This window comes from Chrysemys picta, chromosome 10, assembly GCF_011386835.1.
Source record: "Chrysemys picta bellii isolate R12L10 chromosome 10, ASM1138683v2, whole genome shotgun sequence".
Taxonomy (NCBI): domain Eukaryota; kingdom Metazoa; phylum Chordata; order Testudines; family Emydidae; genus Chrysemys; species Chrysemys picta.
In genome coordinates, this window is record NC_088800.1 from 79,510,429 (window position 1) to 79,538,351 (window position 27,923).

Consider the following 27,923-nt stretch of genomic DNA (forward strand, 5'->3'; position numbering starts at 1 on the left):
AAAAAATCCCAACCCAGGCACATAGCCGATTGGGGATTTTTGTCAATTAAAGAGCTTGTTTGCAGGAAAACGCCCGGGGGAGGGGAGGTTGGTTTCCCTGTGGGGGGGTTCGTTCCCTGCAGTGCGTTTATTTAGGGTGCTGAAAGGAACAGACCTCCCCCCTCTTTTTAGTGGCTGCAAAACCCTCGCTCCCCCACCCCTCTCCCCGGTGTCTCAATTGGAGGCGTGGCCGCCAGCACAGCCCCGACATCCGCCCCTCTATATAGGCTGCAGCTGGGGGCGCTCCCTGTGAATCGGGCTTTGTGCGCTGCAGAGGGGGCCGGGGGGGACGCGCGGTCCAGCCGAACAAAGGCCGGGGGGAGGCGTGGAGAAAACCCAGGCGAGCAGCCGCAGCCGCCCCCTGTTGTCGCGCGCTCGCTGTCTCTCGCTGCAGCCCAGCCGGCTCTGCAGCCCCAGCGGCTCCGCTTCCCCCCCCACCCCCGTCGCTGCGCCAGCATGACCGCCAACGGGACCTCGGCGCCGCTCCAGATCCAGTTCGGGCTCATCAACTGCGGCAACAAGTACCTGACGGCCGAGGCCTTCGGCTTCAAGGTGAACGCCTCGGCGCCCAGCATGAAGAAGAAGCAGATCTGGACGCTGGAGCAGGACGGCGACGACTCCAACGTGGTCTTCCTGAAGAGCCACCTGGGCCGCTACCTGGCGGCCGACAAGGACGGCAACGTGAGCTGCGATCGGGAGCAGCCGGCCGCCGACTGCCGCTTCGTCATCCTGGCCCACGACGACGGGCGCTGGTCGCTGCAGTCCGAGCCCCACAAGCGCTACTTCGGCGGCACCGAGGACCGCATCTCCTGCTTCGCCCAGACCGTGTCGGCGGCCGAGAAGTGGAGCGTGCACATCGCCATGCACCCGCAGGTGAACATCTACAGCCTGACCAGGAAGCGCTACGCCCACCTGAGCGCCAAGCAGGAGGAGATGGCGGTGGACCGCGACGTGCCCTGGGGGGTGGACTCCCTCATCACCCTGGTCTTCCAGGACCAGCGCTACAGCGTCCAGACCTGCGACCACCGCTTCCTCCGCCACGACGGCCGGCTGGTGGAGAAGCCCGAGAAAGGCACCGGCTACACGCTGGAATTCAGGTCCGGCAAGGTGGCCTTCCGGGACGGCGAGGGACGCTACCTGGCCCCCTCCGGGCCCAGCGGCACCCTCAAGGCCGGCAAGAGCACCAAGGTGGGCAAGGACGAGCTCTTCGTGCTGGAGCAGAGCTGCCCCCAGGTGGTCCTGAGAGCCGGCAACGAGAGGAACGTGTCCACCAGGCAAGGTAAGCGCCCCCCCGTCCCCTCCTTGCCAGCGGCATCCTCGGGCGAGCTCCCAGCCTCCGCAGGGCTGGGGATCGCTCTGCGCAGCCAGGCCTTTGTACCTTGGGGGACCTCGCTTGGGATGGGCATGTGCCCATCGGTCTTGGAGCTGGGGGGGGGCTGCCCCCTTCCCCCCCTCCCCCCCCCCCCCCCCCCGCTTGGAAGTGGTTCCCATCCTATACAGGGTTTGCGGTTTGGGTCAATGGCTCTCCGCCTCCCCGGGATACACATTGTTCTAGCTCCTTGCATACGCCTCGTGGCCGGCGGTAGGAACTGCCATCGGTGCTTCATCCTAGTCCTCGCTGCCTTCATTGTGCTCCTGGAGCCGCTGCCCGACCAACTGCTGCAACGGATCTAACCCATCCAAGGCAGCTACTTTAAACCAGCAACAAAGCGGCCTCTCGCCGAAATCTCCCTTTTACCACCCCCCTCCCCCCGTGATTAAAATGGCCTAGCGGGCTGCTTCAGACCTCCCCTCCCCCCACTTACTCCTGAAGCTCTGCAGAATTGCACGGGCAGCCTCCCCCCCAGGGCTCTGCAGGGAGAAGCCATGCTAGACCTACAGGCCGGGGCTAGCTGCTCCCCTGCACGCTTGTGCATGCTGTCTTCTAGTCCCGCTCCAGCCATGTCCCTTCAGTGCGGGCTGGCTTGTGCAGACCGGCTTCTCCCTTGCCTGCTCGCTGCAGGGCAGAACTTGGCAGGGTTATATAAGGGCTTTCACTGAACCTCGGGTGTTTAGCGGCTGATTTGGGTTGCGCAGGGAAAACATGACCTACATTCAGCTCACACAAAGGGAGCATTGCCTTTGCCTGCCGCTGCTTTGGCCGGCCCCGCGGAGCTCCCCCTCCCTTTGGAAGCCAGGTTTTTCTTGGCTAGAGTGCAGAGGTGACCAGCGTTGTGTGTGATGGGGAGAGAACCGAGCGGTATCTTTGACCACAGCGCTCACTGTTAACTGGGAGTTCAGCGAGAATGCAGGTCCTATCTTGCACCTTCTGCACCCACAAGTTTAACCACCAGTTGCTTAAGGCTGGTAACCGCAGAGAGCGGGAGCTACAGAATGGTGCCCCCCCCCTGCAGTGTGAGAGCTTTGATCAATACCCTATATTTCAGTTGTGTAGGTGGGAGCCAGTCCATTACAAACTGCCTGGCTTTGTGATACAGGTCAGATATACATGGTACTGGCTTGGCTTGCCAGATGTGTGTGAAGGCTGAGGAATGGATTTGGTCTAAGCCCTTCTGTGAACAATGACCAAAATGGATGTGCAACCACAAGGATTCCTACCTCCCCTCACTTGAAGTGTCTGTAATGGTTGGATGGCTGCCTGCTCTGCCTTCACTCTGCAGGCTGCTACAGGGAATTCACTGACTTAACCACATCCAACCCAACTCCCCCAAAAATCAACTGTTCCTTTGGCTGATATTTAATATTTGTCCAGTCAAAGGGTGGGTGGGGGGGATGGAGAGGCTGGTAGGAGAACAAGGGCGGGCTTGTGGTTCAGAAAGAATAGCTATTGCTGAGCTCATTGGGGGGAGGGGGAGCTGCTGCTCCAGTCTTTTGTCATGCTGGAGTATTTGGGATTGGAAAAGCAGATGTCGGGAGGGGTGGTATCTGTGGGGGTGGGGGAGGCATTCAGCAGTGGTCAGATAAGCACATTTAACAGCGGGCTGCAGAGGAGGGAAGGCCTCCCTACAAGCCAAGGAAGTGGAGGAAAGCTCCTGCAGCACTGGTGGAAAGAACACTGCTCATTTTCAGGGTGTGGTATGGCTATGAGTGGAGAAGCCCAAGCAATGTGGTTGAGCTGTCTGAAGGTCTTGGAGTCTTCCCAGGAAGGGGGGGTGGGGCAAAATCTCTGCGTATTCAAGTTCCCTACCTCAAAATACTTCCATCCACTTTGGAAGAAGTGAAAGAGGCTGTGGGCTCCATCACCTATGGTGGGAACTGGTCAAATGACCCAGACTAGTGAGTCTATGGGGCATTCTGCTCGGCCTGATCCTTAATTTGAAGAGGGTGGGTGGGAAGAACCAGGAGCAAGAGGACCAAACACTGGCTATCCCTGTTAATTTGGGTTCCTTGCTCCCCTGAGAGTTTTCCCATGATAAGTTTTCTGGCCCATGTTAAAAGCCAAAGTGCAAACCTTTGGGGTGGGGGAGCGGGCAGAAGGGATTTGGTTCATGGGTCCAGATGGACTCCAGTCTGGATTCTTGCATTCGCTTCATTCAGTCTCCTCCTTAAAGGGGAAAGAAATAGCACATCTCTCAGGACGGTCATGGGTAGCAGTGGAGCAGTTAGCTGCAATATGATCTCTCCTTTAAGTATGTTTCAGGCAGGGAAGCCGTTTCCGCTTGGTTAATCCTAGCCAGCAGCAGCAATGAACAGTTGTGGAGTTGCTGCTTCTCTTTAGGCTCAGCTGGGGCACAACTTGCTTGTTCTTTCGGTCCCTTGCTGGTTTCTCCCTCCCCCTGCAGTAGAACGAACCACTCTGTTCCAAGGTTAATTGGAAACAAACCTAAAAACACATGTCCAGGGGAGGCTTTCCTAGATGGCCCTTTCCCTTACTGGGCTGATAAGCCTGTCCCTACTGTCTGATCTGGCAGAGGAGAGGATGCTTTGGAGATGGGTGGCGCTCTGAGTGACCTGGCTAAAAGACTAAGGGAGTCTCATCCCAAATGAACACTTGATAGTGGCCCTGAAAAGCCTATATTTTTGAACTGACTCATTGGGGTCATGCTCTCCTTCCCCTCACCCCCTTGGTGAGGAGGAGGGCAGCAGTATGTTGGTCTAACTTGTCTCCCCCTCCACCATCAGTGAGGTTGCAAAGAACATGGGTGGCAAGTCCAGTTGAGAACCCTTTGTTTACCCCTCTCCCTCTAAAATACTGAGTTTGGTGCACAGACTTGTTAGTGCTACCTCTCCACTAATTGGGCTGTGCCTGGCCTAACTAGAAGTTAGATGCACAGTGGATAGACTTAAAGGGCCTCTGAGAAAAGGATCCTTGTATCTGGAGGGAAGGAAAGACTCTCCCACAGGAAGTCCAGAGGAGCTCCTGGGTTCAGATAGCTCTAGCTGCAAAAGCTATAATAGCTACTGCCTAGGCTTGTCCGTTTCCTGACGAGCACAGGCAGCCCCAGGGATCGTTGGAATCGATGAACATAGGCCTAACGAGTGCTGAGTCAGCAGAGATCACTTGGCTTTTGTTGCCACTCTATTCGGGTACAGAACACTTGGAAATGGGAGGAGCTCTTCTTCCCCCCACCCCCCCAGTCCACCCTGGAATGAAGCCCTGAACATCAGGGATTCATGCCTCACTAATCTAAGGAAAAGTCTGCCAGGGCGGGGATGTGTGACAGGAAGCAGGGGATGGCAGGAGTCAGCTCTGATTCACCACTTCTTTGGGTGCTTCAAATCCTTCCTGGAGATGAATTTAAAACTTCCTCGGGGCTTGTCTGAAGAGCCAAAGAACAGGGTAATCTCCTCTTTCTGGTCAGGATTTAGGAATGTACCCTAGAGACTGAAGCTGTCATGGCTGGATCAGCTGGAAACTTAAGTCAAACAGGCCTATCAGACAGGCAGCATGGAAAAGTGAGGGTAGAATTCTTTTGAGGATCTAGATTTGTCTGCTTCCTTCGGAGAGATTATGCCCAAGTAACTGCTTGCAGGCTATTTTAGAAACCCAGAGTCTGCCTAGGGAGCAGGTGAGATCAGACAAAGGTGTAATGAACTAGCCTACTTGGAAATGCTCGGTTACCTGGGAAGCCTGCCAAGACCACAAAAGGAGCTGGTTTGTCTTGGAGACAGACTGTACTTTCTAGGGAATGGGAGAGTGGGGCTATGTTAATAGGGTGCTCACATATGCAAATATCAAGGTCAGCCTGTAATCTCAGGTTAGAAATAAAATGTGGTTTGGAAGATAAACAAACAAACCACCTCTTTCTGGGATTGGGGATGTTGAGTCTGCTGTAACAGCCTCCGGTGTGGGAGTTAGGTTCCCTGGGGTGAGAGCATGCCCCCCTGCTGCTGAGTTTTTACCAGATGTTTTCTTCTGGTGGTGGGAGGCTCCTTCAGACAGGACTCTCCTTCCCTGGACAAGGGAGTGATGGAGCTCTTCCCTGGGTGGGTGGGTGATCTCCCTCTCCTAGGGTGACCAGATGCCCTGATTTAGGGACTTTCTTATATATGCAACTATTTCTCTCCCCTCCCCCCCCCCCCCCCCAAAAAAAAAAAAAAACACAACAACAAAACCCAAGTGTGGAAGAAAAATCAGCCCCTTTTTAAAATCTGGTCACCCTATCCCCTCCATATGTTTACTAGTGTTGTCAGAGCATAAGTACTTCTACCATGGCTTGACTTGAGGGAACATCCAGTGAGTTTACGGGCTGTGTGCCAGAAGCAGGAAGCATGGGGGGAGGGGGAGGTTAGGAAGGAAATGAGCGAAGTGATCAAAGCTAGCCTGCATAAGCAATCCGTGTAAGTGATCTCTCTAGCTCTGCTACTTGTGGGGAAGGAGAATTCCAGAGGGGTTTCTGACTCCTGGCCTCCACAATACACTGGGGATAGGTGACTGCAGAGAGAGGTGTGGGTTAGTGCCTGATCTCTGATAGCTAAATGCCAATTGTAAAAGGGGCTTCTATTGTCCTTCCCTCTTAGTCTTAACCTACTTCTGGGAGTCACCTGGCCAGAGAGCCAGAGGCAGTACTCCCTAATGCTCAGAGCAGGGGAGTAGGATGGTGACTCTTGATCTGTTCCCAGCTCTGCCCTGACCCAGAGGTTAAATGACCTGCTCAGCCATTAATATGGGGATCCCAATCTGCCTAATGGGGCCATGATGGGATTGATGCACTAGTAGAAGTCCTTATTGTGGCTGCATCCCAGGACTCTAACCAGAGCACAATTCTAGGAGAACTGCCGCTGCATGCCTCTTCAGGTGCTGCATTAGCCACAATTCTGTAGACCTCCTTTCTTCAAAGCCAGCCTGCATAGGTTTGTTTATTTACCAGTAGTTGTGTCCAGACTTAGCCCCAACAAACTCTTTCCTCCTTCACTAGGAGTCACCATTCAAGTGTGAGACTTGAGGTGTGATACCCAGAGAAGCTTTATTGTAAAGTAGTCTGGGGCAGTGCTGCAGGTATGAGGGGATGGTCCCCTTGCAAGAACAACTAAGCAACCAGGTTCCATGCATCCCAAGCTAAGCAATGGGGAGTGCAGGCCAGTCATCTAAACTGAGCTTCTGTACCTACAGCCAGAAAGTGAGGAGTGTAGCAAGAGCTGGAATGAAGTTCAGATGAAAGGGAAGTTGAGCCCAACTTAAAATACCTTCAAACCCACAAGTGCCCTGGATCTTGGCCCAGGTGAGAGACTGGTTCTAATTCTACGATCCTGAATTCATGGCTTGCCAAATTCCCTCCATCGGCATTGGCAGCTCTTTCCTGTACACTTCTGAGCTTCTAGTTCTGCTGGCAGACCCACAGCAATGACTGCTTAAAGCAGTTGGGCACGGGTGGGAAATAAGTGGTGTATCTGGGTTAAATTAGCACTGGAGCACGTAGTCCTACTCCAGCATGCAGGTCCCTCCAGATAGCAATACAGAAGGTCTGTCATGCAGACCTCCACACAGAAACTGTGTTGCTGGGTAAAATGCCACAACATGGGAGCTCTCTAGAATCTCCACAACATAGCAAGTTGTTCAAGGAGGAGTCCTTTGGCCACAAGTGGGGCCCTTCTACTTGGGTGTTGGGTGGCAGGTTTGGATGCATCTTTTAGCTGTAACCCTCCTTTGCTGGAGTGCTGGATTTCTTTTGAGTTGGCCTGTAATGGTGTGTGTCCAAACTATTTTGGTTACATGATTGACTTGCTGGCTAGCTCCTTAAAGTCATCCCTTCATTGCTGCAGCATAGGAATCAAGAAACCTAGGTTCAGTCTGCTGCTCTGTCACGAAGGTGCATCTACACACAAAAAACAAAGCCCATGGCAGAGAGTCTTGAAGCCTGGGCCAACTGACTGGGTTTGTGCTATGGGAATAAAAATAGCAATGTAGACATTTGGGCCTGGGCTTGGAGACCTAACCCTCTTGCTGGGTTTCAGAGCCTGGGCTCCAGCCTGAATGGGAATGTCTACGCTGAGTCCATTGACCTGGGCTTTTAAGGTGGGTGGGTGTGTGTACACATCCGAACTTGAGTCAATTGCTTAACCTCTCTCAATCAATAAAAAGGGTTATTCCTCACTCATGCCTTCTGAAGCTTACTTTGGGTTCATAAGTGCCCTGCAATTGGCATATGGAAAGCACTGCATAAATGCCATGCACACATTGTGGCCACTGTTAAGTAGCAAGCGTGTTCATGCTGGAAGTGGTTTTGGTCTCCTCAAGGTTAGAGGCTCGCCTAGTTGTTTGTGCACTCTATGCGCAGGCCAGGGAATTGGAACTATGCATTAATGGCATGAACAGACATCTGGCTTAATGTCAGCCCCATGTGCCAACACTCAAGGGGCTTGACCCTTTGAGTGGTGAATTTGAATGGAATGTGTTGCCTACCCTACTGGAAGGACCCACTTCATGCTGCTGGACCTGCTGCTCCTGCAGGGCACCCGTGTTCCAGCATTCCACCTCTGATCTCTACCTCAAGACTTTCAGGCCATTTATGAAGTAGTTTTAATTTTAGCCAGATTTGGCCCCAGGATGGTCACATGCAACCTAACTCCATGGGTCAGGAGGCCTCAGACCTGCAGAGCACTGCAACGTTATTGAGGTGGGAACTGAAGAACCCGCAACATCTGAAAACCAGCTTGTAACCATTCAGCCCCACAAAGAAAGACCTGCTGCTTTCTCTGATGGGGTTAACATGCTGAAGAGGCTTGGTCTATGAATAACCCTTCAGGGAGGAACAGGAGTACTTGTGGCACCTTCAGGGAGGGTTGATGGCCTTGTGGTTAAGACACTGGACTGGGATTTGGGAGCTGTGAATGCAGTTCCTGGCTCTGCTATATAGAGTCCCTGAGATCTTAAAGTCACTTAATCTCTCTGCTTCAGTCCCTCATTGTTAAGATTGAGAATACGCCCTCTGTCTTGCCTATTTGTAAGGGCTGTTTAAACACAAACTGAAGTGGTTTTGTTAAAAACCCTGTGTGGACACTCTCATTTTAGTTATGTGACTTATTTGAATTTAAACCAGTTGTTAATCTAATTAAACAAGGCTGGTTTTAAGTCCGTAAGCAGTGCAAAAAGCTGTAGAGATGGCTTAAAATAACCCCATTGGTTTAAATCCTTGCAACTCTATGTAGGCAAGCCTCAAGGTCTTCCGGAGCATGGTGCCTAGTACAGAGGCCTCCGTCTTAGTTGGGCTTAGAGGTGTATTGTACTACAGATAACCAGCATTTGCAGCTTCTGTAGTGGGTTAATGTCACTTGACTTGTTACATACACCATAGAGCTCTAACTTCAGTATGATGCACCTTAGCACTTGCATCTATAGCTTTATATCTCCAAGCACTGGGCAGTAACTAATACTACCTGCTGTGTACCAATTCCCAGCATTACTACAGCTTCTGCCTACGTTGCTGGAGTCTGAGCCCATGGGCGCTAACTGAAAGCAGGTGTGCCCATGTAATTCTGTCCCTTTGTTCTGCATGCGGTCTCCTTGCACACCTTTCAGCTTTCCACGTGTTGCCATCCTGTAATAACTTGCACTAATACAAGCTAGAGGAATTCAGAGGTTGCTTCAGTCTAAATATAGGGGACTCCTGCCTGAATGCGTTTACCTTGTGCACCTCCCTAGAAGGGTCTACATCTGGAATCTGCTTCCAGAGCAGTGAAATGGGTGCCCTCAGTGGATCCCTCTAGAGATGATCTTGTTTAGGGTCCTGAATTTTTCCAGCAGCTACAGACCGTATCCATCACTTACCACCCCATGTGTAGTAGGCTCAGGGCGGAGGAAAGGGTGTTGCTCTAGAATACTTCACCACTGACTAATGATGTTGGAAGACCTGTTTGACTCTGAATGTACAAGCCTATTTCATGCGGAGTCTATGCCTCCCTGTGGTACTGAGAGGTTAATCTCTCCGCCTGTTGTGCTGGCAGCAGTTGGAAAGCTTTCCAGCCAGGGAATTAGGAATCCCTCTCCTGATCCAACTCTGGCTTTTCTTCCTGTCAGTTTCCACAGCTGTCTTCCCTGGGGGGAGCTTAAGCAAAGAGGGGTTGGGCTGAGAGAATTCTTTTGTTATGTAATATTCCTGATGCAGGGGACAATTGTACATACAGCTCATTGTTAATGGAGCCAACTCATAAGAATGCTTGTACCCAGATGCCTTGGTGGTAGTCTACTTCTTCTCCTGGTAGAAGTGCTGTAATTTAGAGATGCTCCCTAATGGCATGAATTCTCCTCATTTAAAACTTTATTTTAATAGAGCAACAATATACAGACCACTCTTCTCCCTCTAGCTCCAAAATGTCTCCAAACAACGCTGTTAATCCCCCGGCAGCAGGGCTGGGAGCTCTCACCAGCTAATTCCTCCATCACCTGGTTTCCAAAGATGCTAGCAATCCTCTTGCCCTCTTTAATATCCCATGTTCTCCAGCCCTCCAGACTTCTTTCTTTGCCAAATGTGAGGAGGAGTCTTCTCCATCTAAAGCCTGCCCTAGGAAGTGACTTTCCCTCACCTCTCGGTTCCTGTTTCCCTGCCACTGCTCCGCCTATTGCTTTGGACAACATCCTCCCCCAGATTCTTAACTATGAAACCTGCCACAGTCCAGCTTCCCTTGTCTCCACTCTCCTCATTCCATATCATGGGTGGATTTTTCGCCAGGTTTGTCTGACCATATTCAATAGTCCAGTTACATGGTTTCTGTTGATGAGGGCTTCTCCTTTAGGCCCTAGTGCAGCCCCTACTGCATCCATCTGGCCAAAAGCAAGAGCCTCTCCAACCTATCAGACTGTCTCCTGAAGTGGCTTTCTATCCACTCTGGAGTTCCCTGAAGATTAGTTCTTGGTCCTATTTCCCTCTTGTGCCTCTAACTTTAATTAGCAGTTCTGTCAAGGTCAGGCGGAGTCGTGCTGATTTCAGACTGGAAATCTACAAAGAGCAGTAATTAAAGTTTGACGGTAACGGTATTTGCAGAGCGCTCTGGGATAACAACCGAAAACTTTCAATATAATGATATTGCTTCTGGCTTTAGAATCGGGCAAAGTGCCAAATTCAAGGTGCGAGCAGCAAGCCCAGCTCTCAGCTTGGAGGTCTGCAGTTTCATCTTATCAGGCATAGACCCTCTCTGGAGGGGTAAGGGTTGGGAGGCGACTAGGCAACACAACCACTATTCACACCTGTCTCAGAAAGCAACTGCTTGCTCTAGCTTCCTGTCTGTCCACTGTCTCCCCCCCCCCCCCCCCACAATGCTTAATATGGGTGCATAAAGCTGTTGTCCAGAAAGCAACCATAGCAACATAGAACTTGCTGATTGGTTTGAAAAGTGGAAAGCAACAGGCTAGACACCAAGTGGTGTGTGATGCACGAGGGCTGGGGTATTTATAAGCTGTCTGCATACATTATCCAGAGCAATGGACAGGGATATGGGAATTACTAGAATATGAGCCCTAAGGCTTCTAATGTTACTATAATTGCCTGTAGCACAGCCTCTGACAGTAAAATCCTCTGACTAGTAACCGCTGACTCAGCCATATGTCCCTGGAATCACTCAGTGTGGGGGAGAAACGGCTGTGGGTGAGAACTCTCAGCTTCTCCTTAGGTTCATCCCCACCTTCCAGAGGATGGGAAGCATATCTAGTCTTGATCAGTGGAGGAGAAGGTCCAGATGGCCAAAGTGGATGACTTTATCCCTAGAATTAGCCAATCTTTGATGCAGGCTTTTTTTGTTGTTTTTTTTTCTTCCCCTCAGCCAGCTGCTAAGCTGTGGGTACAATAGCCTGTTTTGGTCACTAAGGATATTTTACCATGCAACATTTCCCTAATTTTGCATGGCTGTGACCCTCCAGACCTCCTGTTCTGTCTCAGTTACAGCCCTTTGAAGCATTGTTATGCTGGAGTGTAATTGCATTCCTTTCTGCTGAGTCTGTGTAACCCAACTCCAGCCTGGCATTTGGGGAGGGGGGCTTCAGGGAACCTTCTCTCCTCTCCCACGGCCTGATCTATTCCCTGTGAGTAAGACCACCTATGGCTTACGATCCAGTGTGCCACATCTGGTACTTGTGCCTGCTGTACCTCTTGGATAGTCTCAATGGACTATTGAGAGTGCACAGCTGAGACTTGAATGGTAGTGGGGAAGAGGGTGGGTTCTAGTCAGCCAGTGCTTTGTCTAGATGGTTCTCAACCTGTGGTCTGCAGCTCCCTGTGATCCCCAGACTAAGATTTCCAATGGGGTCTATACCTCCATTTGAAATTTTTTAGGGGTCTGCCAATGAAAAAAGATAAACTGCACCATTGTCTATCTAGACTTTGCTTTATCACTCCCACTTAATCTCATGCCCCCAGGTGGGAGACTAGACCTCTCCTGGTACTAATTGTTTCTTGGCTAACTCTTGATACATTCCAAGTACCCCAGCAGGTGGTTCCTGCTGAGCCATAGTGTCTGGGAAGCTAGTCTCTCTTCAGTACAATTTCATGGCCGCTATCTAGCGGTTGGCTCTGAAAATGGTACCAGTTGGCTCTATCCCCTACATTCCAGTTCTCTGTGCAGATGCAGTCTCTGCTTAGGAGGCAGGGATAGGGGGAACGGTGGCTCATAATTTCAAATTAAAACCCTGATGTGGAGGGCTAGGTGACTTGAGGTTCAACCATCGCATGGAGACCATGTTCCCAGTCAATGGGTGTAGCGCAGCTGGAGCAGGACAGGCATGGCCTATTTCTCTGACCAGGGGGGAGAGAAGAAATCTAAATAAGTGGCACCTGGAACCGCCCTCCAGACCTGAGGGAACAGAGTACTAGTCTCAGCATTTTTGGGGGCAGCAGTGGGAAGGAGAAGGAGGCACCCCAGGAAGGTAGAATCTAGGTCCTGGCATGTCTTGCTTTTTGCCCTCCGCAACCCAGCACTGTCTTCCCCATACAGAGCAAAACATCCCTCCAGATGACTTATTTCAGATTAAGGGAAGCCAAGAACAGATCTCCCTGGGAGCACAGTGCTGTACCCTAACGTTTCTGATCAGAAACCAAGGCTATAGTGGCAGTTCAAGGAGATGTATCTGCATGTAGGGATGAGGTGCACAGAACGCTGTCCCCTTCAGGTTCTTGCTAAAATAAATGTGTGAGAGGATTGTGGGCAGCCATATTCGGTCTGTTCTGCACTGGCAGCTCTTACCAGCTCCCCTTCCTTCTCTGCCCCTGCTGGCAATAGCCCCCTTCAAAGCCTAAACCCCAGCAGCAAGGTAGGAGCATGCAGAGTGACTCCAAAGGTACATTCCCTACTGGAGGTGTAACTTCCAACTGGTGCAGATATCCCTATGGTTGCTCAGAGCTAATGCGCTTTTAAAAGCTGCCTGACTCACCTAGATCTCAGATGGGATTGTACTTGTTCAGCTAGTCCGAGTTACTGCCGGTGCTGCTGTGGCACCAGTGCGACCCTCGGCAGGCTAGCTGGATCGAAGCTAGTGGAGTGTCTGCCTGAGCTGGGAATGACCCCTCCAGCTGCAGTGTAAAGGTACCTAGCACTGGGGAGCAGAAGAGACTGAGGGGCTCTGCTGACCCCACCACCGTGCACGGTCCCAGGGTACTCTGCTCCATGGCTCAGAGGCACGCTTGTGCCTGTTTAGCAGCTGTAAATGGTCATTGTGGGTGCTCTCTAAATTCCAGATGGGAGGATGGTGGAAAGAAGATGCCCTTCTCTAGCCTTTCAAATGTGAGATGTCTTGTAGTTGCCAGCTGATGCTGACCTTGCTGAAAGGTGTGAGAAGTGGGGCTTGGATTGCATTGCCATATCTAGTTCAGGAGTTGGAGGGCCACAGGAAGTGGTGTCCCTTGTTCCTACAGCTCACTATTCATTCAAGCTGAATTCTGCATGTGAGAGGAGCCTGGCACTTGTACTCAATGTCCGTTTGGAAATGGACGGGTGATACCCTGCTGTCTAGGTGGGAAAACTAGTTTACATGATGGAAGCCACAGACTAGCCCTGCCAGGTTGGAGCAGGGAGGGGGAGAGAAATAGGTTAGAGGCTCAAAGCATTGAGCCATGGCACTCTCCTAACACTCTTGATTATCTAGATCAATATAGTTTCTAACCACCTTCAGGAGACATCAGTGACCATCCTATTTATGGCCCCTTAACGTTTACAGAGCACCACTGATCAACTGGCAAATGGGTGACTGGGACTAACCCAGCTGCACTGAACAAGCTCTGCTTGTTGGCGTTTTCTGAGCTGCTACGACTGGGATGGTGAAGCCATTGCTCATGTATTTTAATGACCTTTGCTCTCAGTGTAGGATTACTCCATGCTCCCACAAAACCCCTGGTGAAGTACCTGCCTACTTCTAGAGGGGCAAATGATGGCAAAGGTCGTGGAGCAAGTGAGTGGGAATTGGGATATGCTGGCCCATTAACCCCTAAACTCTGGTGCTTAGTCCTTGGGGCCCTGAATTTAGCACATGCATTGGATTGTGTATCCATAAGACTCTACAGATAGCTAGACAAACATGTCCACATGCACTCCTGGTCTTGCACTGCTGAATGACTGCCATAAAACACTTCCACCGTTTACATTATTGGGTGAATCGCTCTGACCCTTCTGACTAACTTGCCAAATTTCAATCTGAGCAAACTTGGAGTGCTCAGCTTTCACCATGGAAAGCTTCCTCTTAAAAGGACCTTAGCGCTGGTTCTGGGGTGATGCAACGTATAGGTGACATCCACAGTTAATGGGACATGTATAACTTAACCAAGAAGAGCTTTGATTCAGCAGGTCTGAGAGGCCTAAAACCACTGTGGGCTCTGCAAAATGTAGGCAAGTCCCAGGCTGGAATACCAGGTGCTGCAGGTGGCACTTAATCCAATTTTGGGGTTTTACAAAAATTGCAATTAACCTACGGTGCAGTTGCATAAAACTACAGTATTTTATAGTTCTGGTCCAGAAAACCGATTACGAGGAATTTCTAAATCACCTTTGTCAATAGTCAAGTGGGTTTTTCTGTTGGCAGTTCAGACAGTGAGTTTTCTAGAAGCTGAACAACCTGCAGATATCAACAGACTTGTTTCCTGTTTATCATTCCCAGCTGTAAATAGTCTACAGCAGTGGTTCCTCAACCAGGGTTTTGGGGCCTCCTGGGGGGGTGTGAACAGGTTTCAAGGGGTATTAGACTTGCTGGGGCCCAGGGCAGAAAGTCAAAGCCCCACTGCATGGGGCTGAAGCCTGGGGCTTTGAGCCCCAGCACCTAGAGCTGAAACTTGAGCAGTGTAGCTTCTGGGGGCTCCTGTTGCATGGGGCCCCAGGTAATTGCCCTGCTTGTTACCCCTTAATGCCGGCCCTGGCTTTTGTATGCAGAAAACCAGTTGTGGCCCACATGGGTGGGGCAGCCTCAAAGGAAAGGCTGAGAGCCCCTGGTCCACAGCATTCTACTTTGTGTCCATAAGGGGGAAAAAATAGGGGAGAGCAATTCCTGCTGGCTTTCCTCCTAACCCCCACGTTTCATGTGGCGTTTGGGGAGTACTATATATACCCAACTGCCTCCCCTTCCCCCAATTAAGCTAGATTGACACCTTGTTTGGAAGCATGTGGTTCTACTAGTCTTGAATCTTGTTAGACTACGAAGAACTGGTCAGATTCGGAGTGCTAGGACATAGGGCTAGACCTAGTGAGAGATCAGGCTTCTCTATGCAGTTTCTCTGACTACTCCACCTGTGGGAAGGTTGCTCGCTGCTGCCGTATGGCTGGCCTGATAGTGCTTGTCAAACAGAAGCAGGGGCCTGAAATCCTTGCTGGAATAGGATCATCCAGGCCAGTAGAGCCAAACCAAAGGGGTTTGGTCAAAACATCTTTGAATGAAAAATTCCCCAGTAGTTGTATTCAGTCTTCCATGTAAACAATTTAAATTCCAAACCATTCTATTCCTAACTGAACACTGGATTTGGGAGAGGAAACGTCCCCTTCTAGGGGGGAGAGCAGGGGTGACATTCTGTGGAACTTAGCAGGAAACCAAAACTCCTTCCTTTTCTGTGACTTTCCCTGCCAGCTGCCACCTTAATGTCCTTCACATCTCCTGGTTACCCAAGAAACATTCTGTGCTTCCATCACACTTTGCTTGGGGAGGGGAGATTTCAGGGTGAGGGCAGCACCCCACCCCCACCCCCAAACTACAAGCTGTCAGAACTAAAGGAGAATTGTCTTAAAGGACTTGGCTTGGGCCAAGCTCTTCCTGTTACTCAAACTTGTGCAGTCACATTCATTCATTAGTTCTGTGAGGCCTTATTTTCTGCCCCTCCTTCCCTACCAGGGGGGAGACCAGCCAGAGCCAGCCTCTGACTCATTGCGTTCCTCAGTGTATCGCCATTGTGTAAAGGCTTAGTCAAATAGACTCCCAGATGTGAGTGGAGCCCCAGCTGCTACTTCTGTTGCTGAGCACAGAGGAGCAAACCCCATGGCAGGCATGGAAAATTGCAGGCAAAGGGGGTAGCAGCATGGGGGGGGGGGGAGGGGTTGCAAGATCTATGCCTCTGCCGAAGTTAGGCCTACAGCTGGGGATTGAGGGTCCTTACCCAAAACTCTTATCCTGCCAGGACCCTGCCCCTCTCCTCCCATAGTCTATCTGATAGAATGGGCTGGACTGAGACTTCCTGGCTGTGTCTGCACAGAGAACTTGTGGGAAACCTATTTTCCCCCAAACACCCTTCCCTCCACACACATCAGCCTATTGAGCTGCAGATCTGAGACTTCCCTAAAACCATCCTTGTAGACAGGGCCTTTGACTCTAGCAGAAGATGCTATCCCATAACCTGGTAGCTTCATTCTCTGTAGCTGACACACCTGAGATGTTCCCATCTGACTTTCAAACCTGTCTCCACTAATCAGGTGACCCAACATGGGTCACTGCAGCCAGCACCACAAATAACGAACGTGCAGCAGTCCCGAACGTGCCACGCAGCTTCCTTTTGGAACCGTTGCGTTCCTACCCGCTAATGCTGAATGCCTGGCATGTCGTCTGCTTGTCTTGCATTGAGTTCGGCAGCATGCAGGACTGGATGTGGCTATGACAAAAATCATGGTGAATGAGCACTTAGTTCAGTTAAGGCCATGTTGGAGGAGAGGCACAACAGTAAAAATTCTTGCAGGGCAGAGGTGGAGTGGGGGAGGGGAAAGAACTGGTTCTGATAGCAGGTTCACCAACAGGGCTGACTTGAGCAGAGTGAAGACCCTGATTCTGGCCCCTTTGCCTTTAACCTGGCTAAGCTGAGGTTATTCTAACCCGCTGGATCTAACCCCCTAGGATTTCCCCAGCATTAGAGGCTTCTCAGGCAGTACATTGCTGCTGAAACCCCTCTAAGCCCTAGCAGAGGAGGCATGGCTGGAGTACTGCTGTGCTCTGGCTATTCTGAGCTGCAAAAACTGCCTCCCAAGGCTGTTTAGCTTAAGCCAGGGACTGGACTGGTTCCCAGTTGGCTCCAGAACCCAGGGAACTGCAAAGGTGCACTGAGACCCACAACTTGTTGAGCTGTGTAGAACTCTGCTTAGAAGCAGGGCCAGAGGATGGGAGGTAAGTAGAATCTCTCCTCCAGGAAGAAGGCAGGCTCAAACTGCCCCAAAACTCTTGGTATATGTGAAGATGGGCACCAGCAGTATTTTGCACTGAGGGAAGTTCAGCTGAGAGATGGAGAGCAGTATTGGTGGTACTGACAAGAAGCCAGTTTAGACACGGGTAGATACAATTATGGATAACAAAGCTAGGTAAACACAAAGCTGAAAGCAAAGTGCTAGTGCTTTGCTTATCCTTCCAATTAATCAAGTATAGACCAGACCTAGCTGGCCTCAGTATTGGCTATTAAATGCATGTGAAGGTTTAGAGATGGATCTTTGAAGCCACACCCCCCCCTGCCCTGCCCCAGCTATCTCTAACGTTGCCCCTATCAACTTCTCACAAAGGAACAGGGTTCACCTTGATATTTGACTAGATAACAGTTGTCTAACTAGCCTGCCTCTGTCAGGCCTGTTCCCTTCTATGGAAGTATCTAATCTAGTGGTGTGTTTTTTTTTTTTTTAATTTAATTTGGCCACCACATCCCTTTAATTAGCAATCTGAATGACTCTCTGAAAATGCTGTGCCAACTACTAGGTGTAACCCTCAAGATTGAAAGATTAGAGGAAAACTAGTCATTGGCCTGTGCATTTGAAGGCACTTGGTCTAGGCAGTTTTGCTGTCTCTCCCTTCCAGCTCTGCAAGTCTTCAGTTTCAGCTTTGCTACCACTGTTAATAGTGAAGAGGTGACAGGCCGGTTTTATACTGGGGGAGGACCCTCAAACATCAAGAGTGGAAAAAGCCCTTCACAAAATATTCTACTTTATCCCACTGAAGGATGCTGTGAACAGAATGTAATGGCAACGTCATTTTGGTAGACAATGGCCCTTTAAAACACATGCCACAGAGAAATTATGTTGAATGCTCCCACTTTAATTTCGCTCCAGAATCTGTCAAGTTCAGCACTTCATTCTTCCTAATGGGCAAGTAACTTGTTCTCAATAACCAGCCATTTCCATATTCTTCCTAGAAAAACCCTGCCCATCTGGGGCAGCCTGATTGTTCCCTCAATTGCTAGCATTCACTTCAGCAGAGTTCCCCCTACAGTTCTGATTCCAAAGCCCAGTGGAGAATGGCAGGCTCCAGGAATAGAAGCAAAAGTAGTAGGTTGCTAAGATCTCTTGAAGTCTGACATTGGAATCTTACTCTGGGCCTTTCTTGGCTCCAAAGTGCTGCTTGTGACTCACATCCCAGAAGTATTTTTAGGAAAAAGCTGCCAAGCTTGGTGAGTTTCCCTTTCCGTGCAGGGATACTTGGCCCAAGTATGTATTGACTAAGCATATTTTCTTGAGGATAAATGCCTCTGTGGTCAGATGCAAGTGTGGCCTCTCTGTATCTCTCAGGGCCAGACTGGCTTAGGGTGCTATGGCAGCTGTTTGGGTAGCAGTGTACAGGAGCAACAGGACAGTTAGAACTACAAGGAGCTGCAGGTGTGCGCAAGCCAGGCAGAGTGGGGGCAATGTGTTGGGATGGGAGGGAGAGAAGCAGGCTGGAGAGTTGGATCTAGGGTGAAAGTGGCCCAGTGCAGACAAGGGGGAAGTCTTTAAGGTGCTAGGATTCCAGTTTTAATACAGACTGCCTTTGATCTGTGTAGGATGCTAGTCTAGTCTAGGCCAGTTGACATCCTTGTTGATAGGGAAGAGGAGAGAGGCATCTCTTGTGTCCCATCTAAACTAACTTCTGGGGTGGAGGGACGTGACCACAATATGGCATACCCTGAATTCTGTCCTCCTTTGTACAGCCGATGAGGTGCAAATTGTTTCAGCCATATTGCAGCCTCTGATTCCCAGTGCTGCAGCATGACTAGGAAACATGGAAGTGCTTTGACCATTAACACATGCAAGCCCATGCCCTGGTTTTAAGCATGCCATAAAGTCTACAGATGTGGTGGAAAGTCACATAGCTGAGAGAGAAGTTTTGCTAGTGTAGATTGAATAGTTTAGCATCTCTTACACATGAGAACCTCTAGTAGCCAATTGTAACTTCCCCTCATTCTCGTTTTCATTTGATGGGCTGATCAGGAATAGGGCTGAGTAGCGCTCTCAGCTGTTTGTGGTGATTATTGCAGACTTAGCTGAAACGTTCTGTTCCAACTGCTTGAGCATCCAGATTAAAATCTTAAATGTCAGGGAAGCTGTTCCGTGGATGCTTGTACAGGCTCTTTTGCAGAAAGCCTATGCACGGGGTACTAGTGCAGCTAAGGGGGATTCACTAAGTAGGCAAACGGTCACAGAATTTTTCTGCAAAGCTTGCCCCACTTCCTACCTCGCTGTTGCTATTCTTGTGCTGCTGATTCAATTAACTCATGGGGTCCCTAACAAACATGTTGAAAATTGGCTGCATTAGGGGCTGTTCTCTAATACTCCCTGCTCCTCTGTCCAGTCTGAGCTGGACTAAGTTGGTTTGGGGGCAGGAGGGGGGGAAGGTCAGTCTCATGGGGAGGGGGCTTCTTGCCGCCAGATGAGTTTCCTGACTTTCTCCTATAGGGATGGACCTTTCAGCCAATCAGGATGAGGAGAGTGACCAAGAAACCTTTCAACTGGAGATTAACAAGGACACCAAGAAGTGTGCCTTCAGGACCTATACTGGGAAATACTGGACCCTCACCTCCAACGGTGGGATACAGTCCACTGCCTCAACAAAGTAAGTCTCTAGACTGTCTCCTGACCAGTGCTTGTCGTGGGCAGGGCATTCTGCTTGGTGGTTGTCTTTGGAGCCAGGGGTCTCGTTTGCATGTAGAACAGAATTGTTCTAGCCTCTGAAGGCCAGCTGTTCTAAGGTGGCTCTGATACCCCAGTACTGGAGTATCAATGCTGGAGTCCAGGGTCCAACTGAAAGCAACTGGTCCATCACCAAGGTTGTCCCTTCCTACAGGAGGCTGAAATGCCGTTGTCTTCCCTTCCAACTACAAATGTATTCAGTGGATACACAGGCAAGATCCGCGGCTCAGTGAAGGTGTGCAGCATTCCTACACATGGCCCTAGTAGGGTAGTGATGCCATGCCTGATAATAAGGCCACAACCCTCTGCAAGCATTCATCCCCTTTAAAATAACTTGGGCTAAATGGTCTCTTCAATGGGAGGGGGCAAACAGTAGCTGTTAGGCAGTGTAACAATTCATCACTCCAGACCACTGGCTATCTGGAGCAGGCAACTTGCCAAGCTTCACAGAAGACTATAATAATTCCCTTCAGTAGGAATAAATAATCCTTTGCTGTTCCTATCTGAAGCCTTGGATGTAAACTAGGCTGTGTGCCAGAAATGGTCCAATATCATCCGTATCTGAAGGTGCAGCAGAATCTTGTGCTTTCTGCTGTCTGTCTTGGTGTCCTTGGGACAAGGGCTGGCCAGGCAAAATGAGACACTATTTATGATCCTCCCTCGCCTACACTGAGTGGTGTTGCACCAAGTGAGACTCCTCACTATTTTATCCAGTCAAACCAGACTGGCTAAAACCCTGCACAAAGCTGGGGGGACTCTGATCACTTGAATTGCAGCAGCTGCCCTGAAAGCATACAGTCGAGAGTCCCTGCCCCCTCAATGTAATTAATACCCACGAGCCTCCTTGCCATGTGTACCCAGTACCAGATGAATGTGGCTCCACTGAGCTGTGAAACTTGTCACCCCCAAAGCAAAGCCTAGCAAGAGGGTCAGGTTGACTCCAGGTGACTCTTCAGTCCCTCTGCCCAAAACCTCTGTGCAAGTGAGCCTGAGTTTCTGTAACTGAGCACTCGCCAAACCCCTCCTAGCAAGGAGATAAACTAGCCTAGGCCTGAGTTTGCCACTTCCAGTTTGTCCTTAGACACTGCCTCAGCGAATCCCCTTGGATCTCATAATCTCTAACTGCATCCGAGGATAGTTCTTCTGGAACTCGCAATGAATGGATACCCCAAGTCAGGCCTGCTGGAGAAACAAGACTCCAGAGTCTCAAATCTAGACTGGAGTCCTAAAGTAGATCTCAGAAGGTGCCTGACCTCCCCCTCCACCACCCCAGAATGTCTTCCTTGGGCCCAGCTCAGGTAAAACCTGTATCGCATCTCTACACAGGGCGAAAGCCTTGACATGTCACAAAGGAGACCGTGGACACAAACTCCTAGGGCTGAACTTTGTTGTGCCTGCCGTCCCCAAGGCGATCAGCTGAACAAAGGGGAACTTTATTGCCAAGAATATAGTCTGCTCCACAAATTGCTGGCAGTTCAGACCTAAATTGTAGCCTAAAATTACCCAGTAGACAGCAAATTCTTGTTTTTAAACACTAAAACTCCTTAGAAAAGATGCTGGGATAAACCCACCGAACCCTCTTCAGGATCTCAAACATTAGCTGGCCCGGCTGGCTGTATAAGCCTTTGCAGAATGAGCTCTTCTCCGTGGGCCCCAAGGTACAGCACTGCCCCTCTGTTGGAGGAGAATGGTCCCCCAGTACAGCTCTTCCCTTCCCAATGGCTTGTCTGCTGTTTGTCTTTGCTGTGGCAGGAACGCCAGCTGCTACTTCGACATCGAATGGTGCGACAAGCGCATCACCCTGAAGGCTGCAAATGGCAAGTATGTCACGGCGAAGAAGAACGGACAGCTCGCAGCCACTGTTGAGGCAGCAGGTGAGGGGATGTCTTAGCCTGTGTAGCCCAGTGATGTCTGGGAAAGTAAGGGTTGGGAAGGCTTGGGAAAGCTATAAACCTCTGACCTCACTGATTGGCCTATGGCTTTGCCACCCCCTGGCCTGTCTCAGAGTGAAGGTGGCAAAGAGCAAGGGAACAGTCTCCTCTCTCAGGCTCTGATGGACCAGACTGGAGGTGGTCAATGGGTTTGACTTGAATCACCCTGAGAGGATAACTTGGGACACCTTGGGGGATCTCCATGGCACATCTCTTGTACTCACCCCCAGGGAATCTGGATCTGTTCTAACAAGCTGGGTACCTAACCCCTCTTCTCTCCTCCATCCTGTCTCCCACCCTTTCGGCTGGGTAGGTGAGACAGAACACTTTGTGATGAAGCTGATTAACAGGCCAATCATTGTCCTTCGTGGGGAACACGGCTTCATCGGCTGCCGCAAGGTGACTGGGACCCTGGACTGCAATCGTTCCTCCTATGATGTCTTTCAACTGGAGTTCAATGATGGTGCATACAATATCAAAGGTCAGTCCTGCTGGTATGCAGCCTTGGGGGTTCCACCTACCCACATCTTCCCCTGTGGCTGCATTTGTATGAATAGCCCAGCTGTTCATGCAGTAACACATGACCAAATGATCTCCTTTCTGCATCATTAGCAGTGATACTCCCCTAAGGGCTACATGAGTTTAATCTTCTACACCACAGACCAAGGCTGTATGGCACCCTTCCATAGAGTGAAATGACCAGGAGGCTGTCTGATCTAAGCTGCCTTCTAGATCCATGGTTGTCAACCAGGGTACATGTACCCCTGGGGATACAGAGGTCTTCCAGGGGGTACATCAACTCATCTAAATATTTGCCTAGTTTTACAACAGGCTACATAAAAAGCACTAGCAAAATCAATACAGACTAAAATTTCAGAGGCAATGACTTGTTTATATTGCTATATATACACTGAAATGCAAGTACAATATCCATCTCAGTCAATTTTATAATTGTATGGTTAAAAATGACAGTAACTTTTCAGCTGTGATACTTTTTTGTTTTTTTGTCTGGTAAGCAAGTAGCTTTGAGGTGTAACTTGGGGGTACGCAAGACAAATCAGGCTCCTGAAAGGGGTACAGTAGTCTAGAGCAGTGGCTCTGAGCCCTTCTAGAGTGTGACCATTGGCTTACCACTTGGCTGGAGTGGCCTCAGTCTAGGGGACTCCTTTCTGCTCTCTGCCTCGTTCAGGTTTCCCTTGTTAAGCCGCTGTGCCTAACAAACCCAATCCGAAGCGATGCTGGCATATCAATGAAACCTAAACCTCCTTGCTATTGTACTGTGAATCCTCAGCCTTGTTGCAGAGGGACAACTCTCTGCACCACTTCAGCCATTGGCATCCTGGAGGCTGCCAACAACCAGACACCTTGGACCATAATAAGTTAGCATTTGTCACTGGATGGGGGTGAGTCTGTCACTGCCATTGAACTTGGGCTGGAGACAGAGTGTTGGGTTGCCTAAGTGCTTCTCCTTCCCCCTGTGATTGCAGTGACCCGTGGGGACTCCTGGCTCCCCTAAGCTGTCAGAACCCAAGTTAATTTAGGAAGCGCAGGAAACTTTGAAACAAGCAGGCTGGCCTTGCGTGGCCCTCTCCAGTCTTCCCATGGGCAAACTGAACAGCTCAGGCTGCAAAACTGGCTCTCCTTTCAAGTGTCCTAAAGGTCTTTGGCTATTGAGCTGATCTCTCTAACACTCCAGTACTATGGATCACAACTCATGGGGATTGTAGTGGCACCACCTCTCCTATCTGGGATTTCACAACACTTCTTTTTGCCTTCTTCAGTTCAGCTTGGTAGCTGGCAGTAAGGGGAAACTTGCATCATGGGCTCTGCACTATGGCCAAGTCTGGGGGGCTGCCAGTGTTTTCTAGCCTCTGGCATCTATTCCAAATATCCTTCATTCAGGACACTGCTTTTCTCCCCTTTCCCACTCCCCGTCTGCAGATTCCACTGGGAAATACTGGATGGTGGGAAGTGAGTCCTCGGTCACCAGCAGCAGCAATACGCCAGTGGACTTCTTCTTCGAGTTCTGCGACTATAACAAAGTGGCTATCAAAACCAACGGCAAATACCTGAAGGGTGACCATGCTGGTGTCCTCAAGGCTTCCACCGATGCAATCGACCCCTCCACCCTCTGGGAATATTAAATGCACTTTAGCTCCCTTCTTGCCAATTTTTTGTTTTGTTTTTTGTTTGGTTTCTCTTTCTCTGTAAAAGGATTTTCAGACTGGCTTGCTGCTCCCTCCTGCCATAGAATCAATGCAATTTGTTGGAGGTTGGTCTTCCTTATCTCTTAAAACTGGATAATGACCTAGGGAAAATGCAACCTGTCTATAGAGCTAGTGGTGACTTTCCTTGAGTTTGTGTTGGGCTTGGAAATTGTAGTTGCCATCCTCCACCCTGGCTCTGAGCATCACCTTTGTTGTCCTCTTCCTCTAAAACTAAAGGGAATAAGATCCCCTCTGCTCTCTTGTGCCATATTGGAGTGCTGGCACCGTATCTCAATCTCCACTGCCAATGCCTGTGCTGCTGTCAAGCAAGGGTTAACTTGAACAAAGCTGGAGAATCTTGAGTGCCAGCATCCCACACTCCTGGTATTTGCTCAGACCAAGGGAGGTGAGATGGGTTATGTTAAATCCCTGTCTGATTAAATGTGCTCTCCACTGTTCCCAGCATTGGGAAGAAACTTTCTCCTTTTCTCCCCACTTGGCTTATGATGGATAAATACCTTCTGCCCGAGTGGGGGCAGAAGAGGTGTTCTAGCATATCATACCCAGCCCATCAAGGGGCTGGTTTCAGCCAGCAAAACAGACCTCGGCTGCAGGACTAGCAAGCTTAACTCTCAGAACTGGAAAGACATGCAGGGGGTTCACCTAGAAACTCTCCTAAGGCCAATCAGTTTAGAAGGCTTCAGACTCCCAGCCCTATCAATGGGATTCTCCTTGTGCCCCAGGTGTGCTTCTAAGTGTCAAAGGAGCATCTTGGAACCTGCTTGAGAGGCTCCAGCACATCTCACTGAGACAAGTAGCTGAGAGGCTAATGAAGCTGCCTTAGAGCTAACCCTAGACTTTTGGAAGGGGACAGGCTTTTTTGAATTGATATCAACGGATGCTGTGGGTGGACACATTGAGCGAGATTAGTAGCAACCCTCTGGCTCGCCTCTCTGTGTACAACTGGGGAAGACTTCCTCTCCAAAAAACTTCTCCCTGCCAGCCAGGCTGGGAATTGGATTTCCCAGTGGCTGTTTAAAAGGGGTAGTGGAATTTGAACAGGGTGGGCATACCTGCCTATTGGTTAGCAAGGGTTGGGTCTTACAAGGGCTCTGAGCCCCCTCCTCTCCCAGTGTCTTCAGGAGGAGTTGAGTGAGCCTGGCACACAGCGGGACTGTGCCCCACCAGCTGCTGTATCTCAGTGGGTTTTTTGCCCAGCAGCCAAGTCTTCTGGGCTACAGGAGCAGTGTAAACAGGCCGACATTTCTCAGTGGCTGGAAGCAAAAATAGCAGATCTCAGTTTAGAATGGAAAACTTATTAGCAACTTTTGCACAGTGGTATTTGTTCAGTTCTTATCTCATACCCTACTGGAATCTTAACCCTCACCACAGAATGGTGTGGTGGCAAAGTGTAAAATGCCCACTTCTCATGTATAGGTCTGATAAAGCTATCTCCTCTCTGCCACCCCAGTGGGGCGAGGATGACTAGTCAGTGTCTCTGACCCAAGTGCCAACTCTGCATTGATGGCATGAAAACTTAGCAACATTACTGGAAGCAGAAAGGACCAAAACAGTATTTTAATGTCTATTTATATATGCTCTCCATAGCATTATTATCAGCTGTTGTCTGCATTAGAAGTATAACAATGTGTGCATTTGTAATAGGTGATGCTAACCCTCTTCAGGGTATCAGTAGGCACTTTGCCCTTTGAGGCCTTCCCAAGGGTGGAGTTCTACACCCTGTGACCACCCAAATAGCCTATCTTTTTGTACTTGGTCAACCCAATGTCCCAGTTTGAGCCTGTAATGATTTTGGGGGTGGGGGAACAGACAGGTGGATGTATTCCAGATATAAGGTGCTGCATCACAGCCATAGGTTGAGTTCAGTGGCTGGCTCCCATGGGTCAGTCCACATCTCCATGCCTTGCTAAGTTATAAACCATGCATGGTGCTTGTGGCTTCACATCTGTGCCAAAACAAATGGCTGCTACCAGTGGCCAGAGGCAAGGTAGGGGGAGGGGTTCATAAGCCTTAAAGCCATGTTGCCATTATATGGGTTCTTCCCATAGGAGCTTGGTGCTAAACTCTCTATTCAGAGAGCAACTGGCACCCCTAATCTGAGTGGGGATGAAATGGGCTCCTTATCATCATCTCTGCTCCTATTGTGATGTCAGGACTCTACCTCTGGGTTCATCTACCTTCTTTCAAATTCAGGGGTGATCATCTGTCAGTCTTGTAAGTGTTTAAACCACAATCAACTCTAGGGACACAGATGCCTCTAAAGAAACAAGTGGCCTGCTGAAATCCTGAACAATCCTGTGACTTGGCACATACTGCTTGCTGGCTTTCGCATCCACTGTGGCCCTCTTCTTCCCACTCCTAGCTGCCGTTTGAACCATGTAACTCCTGCTCTGGCTTCTTCCATGTGACAATAGGTCAAGAATTTTTCAGTCTCCTTTATCGGGTGTCGTGGCTTTGAAAACATCTCACTCTGAAATTTTGTTAACAGTTTTGGGTTTGTTTTTTTTATTTTTTGTAAGTGCCATTTGTATAACTTAAATAGCTTCAAGTGGAGAAAGACCAATAAAAACCTGCATTTGGAAATGAGGAAACTGGTGTGTGGTTCGTTCATGTGCCTGCAATTCTATGGTGGTTTCTCTGCAACATGCTGTTGGGCTGGGCTCTGGTAGCTGGAGTAGCCACTATTCGGGCAGAGGGAGAGGTTGGCACAAGGAAAAAGCAGGATTCAGGGAACTTGGTGGTGGTACAGGCTAGTCAACACATCCCATGTGCTGCTGGAGGGTGAAAATCTATAGCAGAACTTACTAAAACTTAACTAGCAGGTCTCCTAAAGCTGAACAGAAGTGAGACCTGCTCAGACCCACTCTTGGCTATGAAGGACCTACAAGCCCAGAAAGACTCCGAGCTAGATTTTACTTGTGTTATCCCAGTAGCTGCCTAGACTAGACCCCACTGTATCCTTGTGCTTGGTCTCAAGAAGGCTGGACACTCAATTTTTGGATTTGGGAGTCCAGAAGTTACTTTCAAGCACTGTTAAGCTAATAGAGGGGGGGAAAAGGGGGAAATATATCCTTGATTTAGTCCTACTCCCTGTGCAAGCAGATTAGGGGCTGGAGAGGAGTAGGAAGGCCACTATAAGTCACCCGAAGGGAAATGCTCCTCCTACTTTTGACACTAGACAAGCTGCCTGTCAAGTCAAACATAGGGCAGAGCTTAAAGGGGAGTAGTGTCAACTCAGCCACATGTAAGCATCAGGAAGGCCACTATTCTACCCAGCATGGACAGAGGGTGCCTGCCAACTCCCATCCCTGCAGCTATGCTTCCTGCCCTTAATGCCTAAGGGGGGGAGAGAGATGCTCTAACATCACTAGCTGGAGGCCAGCATCCATCCATAATGAAGAACCACATCCTCACCCCACATGAATTGCTGGTTCTGGCAGCTCTGCAAAGGGGATTAAAGGAAGCTTCTGAAACTTGGCTCCTGTCCAGTGAGCTCCTGGCCCTGCAGTTATGAATGAGTTATCTGCTCGTGAGGCACTATCCGCTAAGGAGGTGAGCGCACACCCAGCTGGGAGCAGGGGACAGAAGGCTCCTGTTAAAGGTTTATGGTTCTTTAGTAGCTTGAGGGGGGAGAGGCTTGATTCAGCTCTACTCCATTCAAGCCCTGATCTCCCTTTGCAGGAGAGAGAAGGGAGCAGGTCATCTCAAAGTAAAGAGCTTCCTTGGCAAGGCCTTAACAACTGGTCCTGGGGGGGGGGGGGGGGAGGAGCTTTCCTACCAGAGGCCCATCTCTACCTACTATTGCAAAGTTCAGTTGTTTGTGGTACTTCTCCTTGACAGTGCACTGGCTCCCCCTTAAGCTGGGGACCCTGCTGCTTCCTGGGGCTGCATTTCTTTGACACCAGGTCAAGTGAAGAACCAAGACTACAGTAAGAGCAGGTGTCAGGGAAGAGTGAAACAGGTGGGGTTTCATTCC

At 49.9% G+C, this 27,923-nt stretch overlaps 1 protein-coding gene across 1 annotated transcript; it reads left to right on the forward strand.

Annotated features, from left to right (window-relative positions):
• Nucleotides 1-215: 215 nt before the first annotated feature.
• FSCN1 (fascin actin-bundling protein 1) lies at nt 216-26,538 on the forward strand. Its single transcript, XM_005289067.5, has 5 exons — nt 216-1,318; nt 19,555-19,711; nt 21,541-21,662; nt 22,033-22,200; nt 23,661-26,538. The coding sequence occupies exons 1-5, from the start codon at nt 496-498 to the stop codon at nt 23,861-23,863; spliced, it is 1,473 nt and encodes a 490-aa protein (XP_005289124.1). The 5' UTR covers nt 216-495; the 3' UTR covers nt 23,864-26,538.
• Nucleotides 26,539-27,923: the final 1,385 nt, after the last annotated feature.